This window comes from Numenius arquata, chromosome 3 (genome assembly GCF_964106895.1).
Source record: "Numenius arquata chromosome 3, bNumArq3.hap1.1, whole genome shotgun sequence".
Lineage (NCBI taxonomy): Eukaryota > Metazoa > Chordata > Aves > Charadriiformes > Scolopacidae > Numenius > Numenius arquata.
The window spans coordinates 13277023-13290854 of NC_133578.1; the positions used below are offsets into that span (position 1 = coordinate 13277023).

At 43.5% G+C, this 13832-nt stretch overlaps 1 protein-coding gene across 1 annotated transcript in view; it reads right to left on the reverse strand.

Annotated features, from left to right (window-relative positions):
- Window positions 1–204: 204 nt before the first annotated feature.
- SLC15A2 (solute carrier family 15 member 2) overlaps window positions 205–13832 on the reverse strand; it is a 38630-nt gene continuing 25002 nt past the window's right edge. The window contains exons 15-22 of the mRNA XM_074145164.1: window positions 13026–13151; window positions 12056–12220; window positions 9368–9414; window positions 7599–7709; window positions 6090–6186; window positions 3490–3636; window positions 2382–2486; window positions 205–1516 (exon numbers count right to left, since the gene is read on the reverse strand). Coding sequence (XP_074001265.1) covers window positions 1340–1516; window positions 2382–2486; window positions 3490–3636; window positions 6090–6186; window positions 7599–7709; window positions 9368–9414; window positions 12056–12220; window positions 13026–13151 — 975 coding nt within the window. The 3' untranslated portion in view covers window positions 205–1339. The remainder of the gene's footprint in view (window positions 1517–2381; window positions 2487–3489; window positions 3637–6089; window positions 6187–7598; window positions 7710–9367; window positions 9415–12055; window positions 12221–13025; window positions 13152–13832) is intronic.

The following is a 13832-nucleotide window of genomic DNA, read 5'->3' on the forward strand; positions in this document are numbered from 1 at the left end:
ATTAAACATGTATTTCCTGATATCCTGAATCAAAGCATCAGTGACCACCTATGGCCAATCCCAAGACGGAAGAGGAAAGCATAATTTAAAATCTATTCTCTGTGAACCTGAAGATCTTGTTGACAGCCTTGTTGTAAATTAGGCCATTCCTGTTACAACTGTGGTCTCAGAGCGATAGAGGAAAGCATGGACTCGGGAATTTTACTAGATCAGCAATGGTTGAATTACTTCTATGCAGAACATGAAATCACAGCTTCACGCATGCGAGGAAAATCAGACAATTATATCACAATTCTGATAAAATAGCTGAATCCAAAGTTTGGTAGAGAGACACAAAAACAGAGAAGAAAATGAAAAATCTCCTATGCCATGATGTCCTCTTGTAGACTGAAAAAATGATAAAGTGCATCCTTGTTTAATTCACTGCAGGATGCCTGGAATTTTATAGAAACTGCTGCAACATGTCTCCCAGTGGGGAATAGCTGAAGCATGAGACAAGAAATCAACCACATTCTAACTTGCAGTCGCAGGTGCTGTAAAAGGAAATGCCCAATAAAGGCTTAATATATAGGAAGATGGCAAATAACTGCCTGGATTTCTGAAATAAGAAAGCCTAAACCAATTCTCTAATCACATCTAATCAAAGAATGCCATCAGTTGCCAAAAACATGTTGGAAAAAATGGGTATCAGAGAGATGGTAGCAAGCACATCTTCTTCAGGAGTGTTTTGGGAATATTTTAGCCTGCAGAATTTAATTCCCTGTTATTACTTCTGAGCCTAGAGGCGAAAGTCATAAATCAGGACCAGTCATAACATGCAATAATGGGGTGAAATACTCATAAGGAGTGTTACATGATAAAATCCTTTGGGATTGTGTGTAACACTTCCAGTCCTCGATGACAGCATTAAAAATTCTTCTGTTGGTAACATCTCTTCTTCCCTAATTCCTATACAGGATTTTCATTCTTTTCTCCCAAGATCTCCAAATTTTGCTGTCATATGGCATTCCTTCCACCCTTCCTCCCTGCTGCAGTAAATATATGTTCGAAACAAAATGATAGGAAAGCATTCCATGGTTAAAAAGATGGGCAGGTTTTAAATTACACTGCATTTACTTACACTGACTTTTAATACCACAGGAGCTTTCCCAGGGAGTTTTGCCCTGATTTCAGGACCCCCATTGTTTTTATAGAGGGCTATTTGGTCCCATTTAGAAGGTGGCTACATTTTGAGTAATAAAGACTGCAATGCTATAAAATAAAAAAAATGTTGTCCCCACCCTTCTTTTACCTTCCCATCTGCTGAGTTTAAAAAAAAAAAATCCCAACCCATGATGTGTTAGAAATTTGTTTTCTGAGTAACGAGACCAATCATGTTTCCGCTGCTTGTGGTCTCTCTCTTCTCTTCCTTTTCTTGGAGGTCCTCTGGATCCACACTGACATAGAAATATCCCATGATGGAGAAAATAATGCACACAGCAAAGAGGAGAACAGTGAACAAGACAAATTCAGCCCACTAGGAAAGAAAAAAGAACAGCAGGTCAGGAGACCCCAGACTCTCAGTCCAGAGGATTTCTCTGCACTTCCAAGTGATTTTTAAAGAGCTGGGTGAAAATTACTTTTTAGCTTCCAAGATTGCTCACAAGAAAGAAACTTCTTCATCTTGTTTTCTGGTAAACCCATTTATGCAAAATGTAATCATGAATATGTGACATACCTTGAAACAAGCAGGTTAAATTGGACTACTTTCATTAAATCTTTTCTTACAAATCTGTCCTCACTGGAACATACCTGCCTGGGCTTTTTGCCCACAAGATGCCTTTGGGAGAGGCAGTTTCATGTTAACCAGAAACAAGCCCCAGTTCACATCTTAATGCCATCACCCCAGAAGTCTGATAGCTTGAATTCAACAAACTCCGCACCACAACCTCCCTATGCAAGCCCAACATCTCAGGGGTGCTACAGGCAACTGCCCCTGAAGGAGTCCCAAGCTAGATACTTGAAGAGGCTGCCTGCCCACTGGGCTAGCTGGATCAAGGCAAGCTGCTTTTGGTAAGCAACCACAACACATGGCTGGCATCGTGTCCAGGCTCAAATACAGCCCACTTGCCTAGAGCTGAGCTCCAGCAATGTTATCACGGTGCAGGTCACAGTATTACCTACTGCCACTGTGAGGCTTAGGGAAAGCCATTGCTCCAGAGGGCATCACTGAAGGCAAAGCAGAGCCCTGGCCGGAAGGCAGCTGGGTGCAGGCTGCCATAACTCCATTGCAGGAGCCTGGGGCTGTGCAAAGAAGCTGTGGCTCCAGGACACAGACATCCAGAAGCACCATCCAGTGCCTGCTTTAAAGCATTACCTCTGTTTTAAGATCCAAACCATACCTGTGCCATTGGTGCGGCCTGGGCAACAACAAGCACAAGGGTGTTCCCAACAGCCACTGTGAGCAGCCAGCCTGCCTGCAGCACCGACTTCATGCTGGCTGGAGACTGAAAAGAGGAGAAGGGCCTGATAAGTGGGTATCACACTGTGCCCTTCTGCCCTGGTTCACCCTTGTGACGTCCAGTCCAGTGTAGGTGTTCCCAGGCTCAGCCTAAGAGGAGATGGTGGAATTTCCTCTGTGCAGAGTGGTTAATCTCAACAGCTGCATACAAGGAGCCTTTGACACATGTCCTCCAGGAGGACACAGGAAGAAGGAGATGCTGCTGTTGCGGAGCTGGATCCTGATCATCCTCAACCTGCATCATTTGAAAATGTAAGTTCAGGAAGCCCAGGGAGCCACACAACAAGCCCTGCAGCTTGGAATCTGGTGCCATGTGGCTGGACACCTTTGGATCTTGGTGTTAAGCTTCCTGCTGATGACAAATTTTCCACATCCCATAACAGAACGTCCCACCGTATTAATTGCTCTCATTAGTAAACATCTTCACTTTACTCCAATTTGAGTAGCCTCAGCTTTTTGGTCTTGGAATGTCTCAGTCCTCTCTTGTCATAAACATTCTCCCCATACCACAGTCAAACCATTCCTTGCACATTCGTCACCCCTTGGTCCCTTGTTACAGACTTGGGTAGGCTTAGGCCCCTTCAATCTCTGTTTAAAGCAGGTCCCAAGCCCCAATGCCACTCTGTAGTCCTTGAGATACCTTTGCCTTTTTATCACCAGAAAATATGTACCACAAAATATTTCATTGGGAGAAAAACCTGATATTACAGTATTCAGAGCCTTCACATTAAAATACACTTCTATCCAGTTCTGTTCTACGTTCCCAGCTTTACCAGAAAAGGAGTTTCCTGAGTATAATTGAGAACAGGTATCTTCAGAGTATGAATTAATTTAGCTTGAGGAAAGCCAGCAAGTGGTGTTATAATCCTACTTTTAGCTGAAGCACAGATAACATTGTCAGTAAGCATCATGCCAAAGGACAAGTCAATGGCAGATGCAGGAATAAATCCTCAAGTCTAATTGTAAGCCCCTTATCTTAAATGTAGTACCTGAGAGTAGGAGAAGGCCAGACCAGTAACGGAGAACATCACCTCCCCAGCAGATATTAATAAGTATTGTGGTAACTGCCAAGCCATATGGACATTGTTGGCTTTGATGTCTTCGGACTTCCATGTCTTAACAGCACCTCCAGAAACCTAGCAGGAAAATAAAGGTACATTGATTAGCTGCTCAAAGATCAGATCCTTCTTAGCCTGAACTCCAACAGAAAATTTACCAAAATGAAGTTTTAAGTAAAGTTGGAAGCAAAGCTCTGCCCTGGAAGCAAAACACTGCGTCTGACCCCTGCCATTTCCAAGCCTGCGGGGAACAGGCTGACTCTTTCTGCACAGGGCAGAGGTGACAGGACGGAAGCATCCTAGCTCCTTCATGTGCTACAAGAGCTGCATGAGTTATTACAAACAAGTTGCCTTTTGTAGTGAGATTGGGAAAAGCCTGTGACCTGCTGCTGTCCCCAAGACCAGAAGAGGACAAGAGGATAAATGCTCATTGCATTCATGTGGCCACTGCTCCCATTTCATCGGCAATGTAAAACTCTCCTACAATAACAGTGACAGCCAAAAAAATCCAGTTCAGGAATACCAAGAACCAGAATACCAAGAACAGGAATACCAAGTAGCAGAGACTGTCCCATATCAGATGTGTTCAGACAGTTATGGTAGTTGTGTTCCTAATTCTCTTTGTTTGCTTTCCCAGATGCAATTAATACTGCCTCTGATGCAAAGAGGCAGAGAGATTTGACTGGTAGCCAGGAAAGCACTAGGCTGAAATGACTTCAGGCAGAAAACCCCGTGTTTAAGGAGAGTACTTGGGAAAATACAAGGCATGTTTACGAGATGTACTTAATCACCGTGCAAAGAGGCAAATCAAGGGACTGTATTTTAGCAGGCTAAAAGGGGTGAGAGGAGAGCTGTGCATTGCTCTTTAGCCCATAAAGAAATGTCACAAGTGCCATACTATAACTGCACACTGAGGAGGGATGGGTAGAAGGCAGCATCCCCATGATTTAAGTATCACAGTTCAGCCACACTAGTAGACTAATATATTGCATTCTTAGTTCTTCTATATAGTACTCCTGGCAAAGGAGCAGGGCTCAGTACAAATCACTCCAATAATTAAAAATTATCTTGGCCTGGAGCAAACTAACTCTCTACAGAAGAAGGAAACCACAGGGAGAGAGATGGAAAAAGAGGGTCAAATAGATTAAAGGACTAGCACAGGGTCCAGAAAGGCTGAGGCACAGAGACACCCCTGAGCAGCCATGGCTATAGCAGAGACTTTCGCAGATGGAATCACAAACTGGAATTCTTGCCCTCAGTGACATGGGACATTTACCTCAACTGGCCTCGACTCAGTTGCGTTACCAGAGGCTCTGGGGCAATATTCTTCATGTAATATTCTTCATGCAACTTCTCTACTTGGTTTCTCATCTGGGGAAAGAGGCTTGCAGCTATGGAGGAAGAGTCTGGCCAGTGTCTTTTCAAATGTGTATGTGTTTTATATGCATAAATCTCTGCACTCACAGAGAGCAGCATCTGCCTGTTCCCTCCAGGACTGTATATCCCACTTCAGCTATTGGAGTTAAAAAAAAAAAAACCGCCAGGTGCTTTGCAGCTATATTTTTCCCCCAACGTATTTGGACTCTGCAGACATGAACAGCTCCTACTAATTGCCCAACAGGGAGATGTTACTGCCAGGGAGTAGCTGACAACACTTTGCTCTGCTCATCACAACACAGTAGTCAAAGTCCCAGAGGGCAGCTTAGCAGTGTGTCCTGTCAGACCTGGTTTGTCTGTGTGCCTGTGCAGTGGAAAGGTTAAAATGGGAACCAAGCTGATCACGTTCATCTCTGTGGCTCCTGCCAGCTGGACTAGGGTTGGAGTAGCATGCCTAAGAGGTTGGCAGGCAAGGAAAGGAATCCACCCTCTCAGCAGTGCTCACGCCCCAACAGGACTAGGTTGTTCAGAAAACCACATTTTGACTTTACACTAGGATCCAAATGAGCTGTACAGACAGTGAGGGGAGAAAAAACAGATGCACAGTCTCACCAACATCATCCCTTAGCAATGTCCCTCTTTCTCCCATGCATAATCCACAAGTCTTGGAAGATCAGCCTTCAGATCAGTAAGTTAAATGTGAAGATACAGCAGACTGTTTCTGCAGAGTTCTTCAGTGTGAGGTACCACCAGGTACAGTATTTTAGAGACCACAGGCAGAGTCGGCTCTTGGCAGACTGTAATGGCTATGCAGTGTGCTGGGTCAATGTTAAGTGAACAAGGATAGTAAGAGACCAGCACAAACCACAGGTCACATGGAGGATTTCCATCACAGAAAAGATCTTACTTCTTGTTTAACCCATGAGATCTGACAAGGTCACAGTAGAAGGTGGAATGAGACCCACACACCTCACTTACACAGGTGCCAAAACCTTTTACTGGCCCTTGTATAATGGACTGCCTTCACGTGGCTACTGCCAGGTCTCACAGGGTGGAGAAAGCATCTGAGTGACACAAATATAAGAACAAAAGCACTGCCAGCAGTGCCAGAGACTAGGACAGAAGGAGGTTGTTACTGTCACAAGGACACTTACGTTGGTTATCACAATGGTGTATGATGCACCGAAGTCGAGCAGCCCTAGTTCCAGGGTGAATTCTCCTGTTTCAGTTATGCATTTTCCATTATTGTATCTAGATACAATGATGAAGCACAGTATTTCCCAGTTAGTCCCACAGACAAAGAGCACAGAGCAGAGCTATCAAACATGCCCCTACAATGGAGTAGGGAGGATGTATGATGTAAAGCTGCAGTCATGTTTATGCAAGATGATCACTAGAGCACTTGCCATCTTTTCCTTCCAGAAACACTTAGGCACTGGCCAGAGTTCACCTAATGACCTGAGATATTGTTAACATTTTTAAATGGTTTCTACTTCTTCCTAGAACCGCTTTCCCTCCCCACCGCGGTTTACTTTCCTTCCAAACTTTTTTTCCACTTCTTCAGGAACTGTGGGCCAGACAAGTTAGCCAAGCTCAAGCAGCCTTCAGGATATCAGAGATATGCACCCGCAAGCCACTTTGTTTCCTTTCAATAAAGCAAATTAGCCTTCATATTTGTTTTTCTGATTTTGGATGTGTGAGATGGCACGGAGGCTCGGCAGCATTGCCACAATAGCTGCTGCATCCTACTAAATTGCAGCAATAAATATTTTGGATGGAGCTGATGCAGAGAAAAGCCATGAAGCTTGTTTTGAAACATTGCAAATGCCAGAAATACCCTACAAGAGCCAACTCCAGTGCTGCCAAACCAAGGCCATATGGAGCCCCTGCCTAACAAGCCCAGCCTGCAAAGCCATGTAATGTTATTTGATGTTACCAGCCCACATACCAACGCTTTGTAGCATGGAATACAAATTTTCCTTTCCCTGAGATCACCCTAACACTAAGAGCTTGGGCATGAGAGAATAGTGAAATAGAGCAGGTGTCAAATTGCAGAGGGGACTTCACGATGTCCCACCTTACCCCGCTGACAGATGCACAGGAATGTCCAGCCTCTTCCCTCCAGGCCCCCACATAAGGTGAATAAAAGCTCAGAGAAAGTTAAGTGCTCTATTTAGACTTCTTCAAAAGGCTTTTTGGGTTTCCAAAATTCCCCTGTCCTGACTCTGAGAAAACCCAGATTATGGCCTTAATTAGGATGTCATTATACTCATGTCATGGGAATAAAGTTTCCAAGCTTGGTCCCTACTGATTTTATCTTACCAAAGCAATAACAGCCCCAGGAAGGGAGCTATCATCTCAGACACTGTTTGGAGGCTGAATATATTCAACTGCATATTACACACAGAGATACTGATTTGCTGTCCTTTGGCTTGGACACTTTGCAAACAAAATGCATGGTGCTGCTGCACACACACAAGTGTGTGCACCACAGAGCACCTGCTCTGTGCAGAGTCAATAATTGGATTTTTTACAAACATCTGCACCCACAACCCTATGCCAAGACAATAGCAATGAAAGTTTTGCTCTTCACCCGAGAAAAGCCCCATTGTATCCAGGGAAAGGCCTCAGCAAGGACCTTCAGCACAGCAAGGGAAACTTACTGGTCCCTCTCTAGCAGCGAGTACTCAGAAGCACTGTAGTTTTTCTCAACAGGAATGAACCGTTTGCTGTCAATGGTGAGGTTGACATCTTGGCTCAAACCATTAATGAATCTGCAAAGAAAGGATATTTCATTGGGTTGTCAGACAGGGCAGGAAAAGCATAATATCAGACACTTCAGAAGAAGAGTGCATTCACTCCCAAAGCATTCTGTAACTCCGTAAAGTTATGACAAACTCTCCTGCAAGCTACCGAAATATTAGCCTGATTCGTTGTCCAGTTTTTCAATATAAGATTAGTTTTCCCTGCTGTGTAATTTACCCTTTTACTCTTTCTCCTGTGAAAAGTGACCCTCACTTTTTTTGGGTTAGAATTTCCAGGCAATCTCTTCTCAGTGACTTTCAAAGATTGTTCTGTGGCAGTTGGAGAGGACAGAGCCCCAGCCCACCCCAGGAAATTATAAATTTGGGTGTCCTGACGAGTGTACGCACCATTCTGGTGTACTTTCCAAGGAGTTTCTAACAATGGAGAAAGAGTTTTCCAGCAAAATACGGTATTTTCATCAAAATCAAAACTTTCATGGGAATGTTCAGGTTTGGGTATTTTTCATGCAGTGTTTATATGCTTTTTCATACGCAGAGGACAGTTCCCTTTTGACAACTCAAAAAACGTTAGCAAACTCAAACCCTTTTCATTTGATCTGACTATGTTTTAAAATATTTTGGTTTTCAGTTCTTAAAATGGGGGTGAAATCCCTGAAGATAGCAAAGTGCTTAACAAAAGTCACTTTTTAGTGGAAAAATAGTGAAACCTCTTCACAGATTTTTGAAGGGAAAGTTTTGGGATTCTGTCAAAAATGTAAAATATAAAAAAAAATATAAAACAAATATATATAAAAAATATAAAACATTCCTGATTGCAGGTATTAATCAAATCTCCAAGGTGGTGTTTAGTCAGTAGAAGCTTTCACAAACCCATGGCTACGAAGAGATACTGCTTCCCTGCTACTGTCAACACAGAGTTTCAGATAAGGTAGTTGGCCGTTGTTTTATACTATCTAAAGCTTTTTGTTGTTTTGTTTTGCTGGATTTTTGTTGATTTTTTTTAACTTGCAGCTTGCCCAAACCCTCCAGAAAGTCCAGCTGGATTTTTTTTTTTTTTTTTTTGGCCAATCTGCTTCTTCTGCATCTCAGCAGCCTCGCATAGGTCTGGCGGCATGGTACTGGAGGTAGCTGACATCAGTGAGATGGCATTTCAGTGCAGACCAGCACAAGACTGTTGGACTAGCTCAAATTTGGAAAGTAGACTAGCTGCTTAAGCAGAGCCCAATGCCCAGCTGAATTCTTTACGAGGATGTAAAATTACTGCTGTGTCCAATTTAGTAAGGTATTGTGCATGAGGCTGGGTGAGATAAACGAACGTCATGGGTTGGCCAGCTCCTTTCCAGATTGCTGCTTCTCTTTCTTTCCCAAAGAGGTGGGACACAGTGAGACAAATTTACCACTCTTCCAAAGGGAGGAGATCTTTTATGTTGCCATCTCAGCCCAGACTATCCTAGGCAGTAAGCAGCAATAACGCTCAGCTCTGCATGGCAAGTGTGGGAGGTGACATGCTGTCAAGCCTCCACAGCTGACACTCAAGTCTTGCATGAGAAGCGTGGACTAGATTCCAACCTGAGAACATCTGGGTTATGTTACATACAGTTTGCATTAGACAAAAGCAGTTTCCCTCACCCCACCACCTCCAAATCCTGAAAAAAAGCCATTCCTACCTAACAGCTGCCAAACCGTTTTCTGGCTTTATTTCCAGGTCTGTAATCTAAAGAGGGAAGAAAAAAAAAAAATAATCAAACATTTATTAATGCTTTCTTATAAATAACATGTAGCAGAAAATACCAGCATCTGTTGTTGAACACGTGTTGCAAAGCCCATGGAAATCGACTGGACCCTCACAGAAGCTTGACATCACAGAAGTGAAGCACAATGAAGCCAACAGCAAAATTTCAGCTCCACCAAGGGCTTAAGATGAGATCATACTATCTTTTTTCCTCATCTCCTACATAACAAAGGCTACAGAGTTTCAGCCAGTCACCCTTCTAACTGAAGCAAGTAACACCCTCCCAAAACGTATTTGTCTTGATCTGAAGATAGCAAGAGAGCATTATCCACATTAGCCTCTTTCAATGATGAATTGCAATTAAACATGACTGCCTTACTCCTTCAAAACCTGCAACTTTCTGACTTTCAGATCTTGGTTCTTGGCATACTCGTAGACTTCACAGAAGCCTAAAGCCAAGAGGAAGCCCTAGGTTACTATTCTGATCTTCATGTACCATTCATATCTTCCCTGACTCTCAATACTCAAGAGATTAAACTGCTGTACGATGCTGGCAGAGAGGAGTAGAGACCAAGTGCACTGAGCTTCTGCAGTCACACCCCTGAAACAGCCACCTGACTGGGCATACTGGGGAGTGAGAGTACCTCTCCTGGAGATCACAGCTAGAGCATCAGCTCAATAGTTAACATGATCTACGTTCTTTTGAGGAGAGCCTATTTGGTGTACAATGCTGAAAAAAGGCAGTAAGGACAAAGCCCCGCCATGAAGATTGTATGTCACACAAAAATAATAATGAGCAAAATTCTTGGCTGGTAGAAATCCACAGTTGTGCCATGTCCACTTAAGCTGGCAGGGCAATTTCAATTTGTGGTACACACAGATGAAACACAGGCAAGCCAAAAGGGACTGATTCTACCTTCAGAAACTGGCTTTCTCTTAAAATTTCTAGCCCTTTCTCCACACTTTCTGATGTTAAACCCTGAGCTTCTGAGACCAAGGTTCCAGAATTTCGGTATACCTATAAAATGCCTATTGTACTTCAGTATGTTATGCTGATCCACAAATAATGCATGCCCTAAATAATAAATAGCTACAGTGAATAATAAATGTCAGAGCAATAAATAATAAACAACAACATTTTTTTTCCATGGGACACACATGGGGGTTAGCACTCTAGTTCACTGCAGACAGGCCAGTCAAATTATTATTCGCTTTCATCGATGATTCCCAGAGCCCTCAAATTCATTTCCTGCCCCCTCAACAGCCCACAAAGGAGAAGAAACCGATTTCAGATTGGCTCCTTCTAGGAAAATCCCCCCACGTGAGCGAGGGGCCCAAACCCAGCAGTGAGGGAGGCTGGTGTGGGCCATGGCTACTCCAGGGCAAGCCATGCAACACAGCAGTGATGCTGGCATTGCCTTTCTCCTGTTGCAATGCTGGAAAAGTGCGCATTTATCACACTGTCTTCCACACCTCCCTTATTTACAGCCAAGAATGACAGGTCAATAGCATCACCCAACAGCACTGCTGTTCCCCAGTGCCTGCCCACGCCAGGGTGGGAGTTAATTTAAGCACAGGCTAGATAGCTGGGGCAGCACAGAGATGTACTGAAGCTCAGATTGCTTTGCTCTACCCTGTTGCAGGCTCTCTCTTTGTAAGGACTGTACGAAAATCACTGTATAAGTATCCATTTCTTAAGGTAACAGCACACAGTCATCAAGGTCACAGGGAAACTTAACAACATTGTGTGATAACAAGACCCAGGCTCTAAACCATAAAGCAGAAAAAAACCCCAATGTTAGGAAAAAATAAATTCTTAAAACTCCTCATTTTTAAAGACAGTTATGTTATTTCTACTATATAATATTGAATGCTTAGTATGGCAACCCTGCAAAGTAGGAGGCTGAGGAACTGCAAAGAGAAATGGTATTTTAGTGTGAGGACAGATTCTGATGGCATTTACACACATACATACACACCTGCCACAATGTGCAATAACACCATACATTTCAAGCAAGCTTCTCGGGATACAGCTGCATGTAAAGATATCAGAATCTGGCCCTATACATCCCCTATGCCTCTCTCTGATTGTTGTGGCAATACACAGAAGTCCAAATGCAGCCAGCTTTGCTGCAGAGCCTGAAATGAGCTTAATCATTTATTCTGTTCAGCAAAACAAATGGGTCTTCTGTGCATTTTCACTAAACACACACAATAACTAAACCCAGAATCATTCCTCTGATGCTTTTATTCCATGCCCAGCCCTAGAGCCTCTTTAATATCTTTCCTTTATGGAGCCATCTTTGGGGGAAAACCTCTGGCTCTCTGTTTCCTCATCTTTCCCAAGCTCTGCTGCCTAGCAGGCATGACTCTGCTCTCCCACTGCAGCATTCACTGGATTAAAGTGTGCCCAGAAACCCTCAGATGCCATAACGCCTCTATTAATCAACCAGCAGAAATGCGTACAGATCCAGTGCCGCTAGCTAAGAAGCCAGGTTTAGAGCATCTGAGAGCAATCAGACAGATACTGCAACTGAGCAAATGAATTAATGAGCCCATTACCCCATTGTATCATCACAGCCATTGAATTAATACTGTATTTACACTTCACTCCCACACTCACTAAGCGGCTTGATAGGCTTCCTTCTGCCTCAAAAACAATTAAGCTGTATACTGATTTTTCCTTCACGGTGTAGTTAAAAGCAAGAGACAGTCCTTGATGTTGCAGGGTGAACTGAAGGTTCTGTTGCTCTCCATTCAATACTAATTTTGAGTACTCAGCTGGGTTCTGTGGAAAAAACAAACTTGGTTATACTTTCTTCAGATGAGAAAGGGTCTGGCCCTCCCCACCAAGTGCAACCCTGTCCTCTCTTCAAGGGAGCCTCTGAAAAGAGGTTTAACTGTCAGAGCTGTCTTCTACAGCAAAGGACCTATGTTGACCTATAGGCTTTGGGCTGGTGAAGCCAGAGCTGGGAGAACCTTTCCCTTGTCGGATGCAACCTGAAGGCCAGGGAGCGCCTTCTTCCCACACAGCTACCCTTTCCCCTGGCCCTGCTCTGCCTCAATGGGACAACATCTAAAACAGGGCAGGCACCTGGTGGCCAGTCGACTGCTGGGCTGAGTCCCAAACTTGCCTGACCTGTAAAGTAAACTGGAAGCTGAAATAGGAATCAACCCAGTGCCCATGCCCAGTAATTGCCTTCCCGTTTCCTCCTTTGCAGCCAAATACTTTTCAGATGCCACCCAGATCCCAGCAGCAATGCCTGCTCTGAGCACTGAGAGATGTGAGCTGAATGCTCACACGCTACCTGCTCATCATAGGATAATTATCCTTTATTCTATTCCTAATTGCAGGTGAATGTAGTTAGCCGTTTCCTCCTTTGCCATGGAAATATGTCTCCAAACTTTCCATTTCTGTCTCATCAATGGAGACAATATGCTCCATTTTTAAAACTATTCCCACGCACTTCTAAGGTGGTGGTGGAGAACAAGCTCTAGCATCTGTGGGCTTTATTAGAAAGTATCTGAAAAAAATCCCACCCTTGCTTCAATGGGATGCAAGTCAGGCCTTCCAGCCCTGTATATCTGCTTACCTGAAAAGCCTCCACAGGCTGCTGAAATAGGTCCTGGTCTTGGATTGTTACTTGAACAGGGTTCTTTGCCAAATTCAGGACCCGAATTAAACTCTCTTCTGGGACAAGTTGAGGCATATCAGTTTCCTAATTAAAGTAAAAGGCTTTAAGTGCCATCTGTATGCTTTATTAGCACTTTTAATATCTCTTCATTTTTAGCCATAATAGTCTTCCTCTCTATAATGACACTTTTCCATCCCTTCCTCATCAGAAGTTGTACTGAGAGAAAACTGAACATAAATCTTATTTAGGGAGGTTTCCTCACAGTAGCTCAATAGCCAACCTGTCCTTCCTCTCCAAAACTGCTCTTCGCACCTCTAAGAGTACAGGCTACACAACTGCTGGGCAGGTAGAACAAAGTCACAGGTTTTATTATACAGCTCCCTAGTGTCTGGATTTAACCAACTGCCATATCAGAATGGAAAAAAATGTGCTTAGCTTTCGAAAGCAGTGACCAGAATAATTATTTCCCACTGCAGTCAGTGACTGGAAAAAGAATTAGGCCAGAAGCTAAACAGCTTTGAAAATCCCAGTCCAGCTCCATGTCCATAATCTGTGCTTTCGCATCACTTGACACCATGCTATCTAACAACCAACTGTATAGATCTTTTTCCCCGTTTTCTGAGAAAGGGAGGATGATGCCTCCAGCACAGAGGTATCTCTTTCTGTCAGGAAACATTTCCTAGAAAGAGTATTTCAATCAGCGTCAGCCTTGTACTATCTGCAGATCTAAAATGAATTTTTTTTTTTTAAAACTTCTCTCTTTTC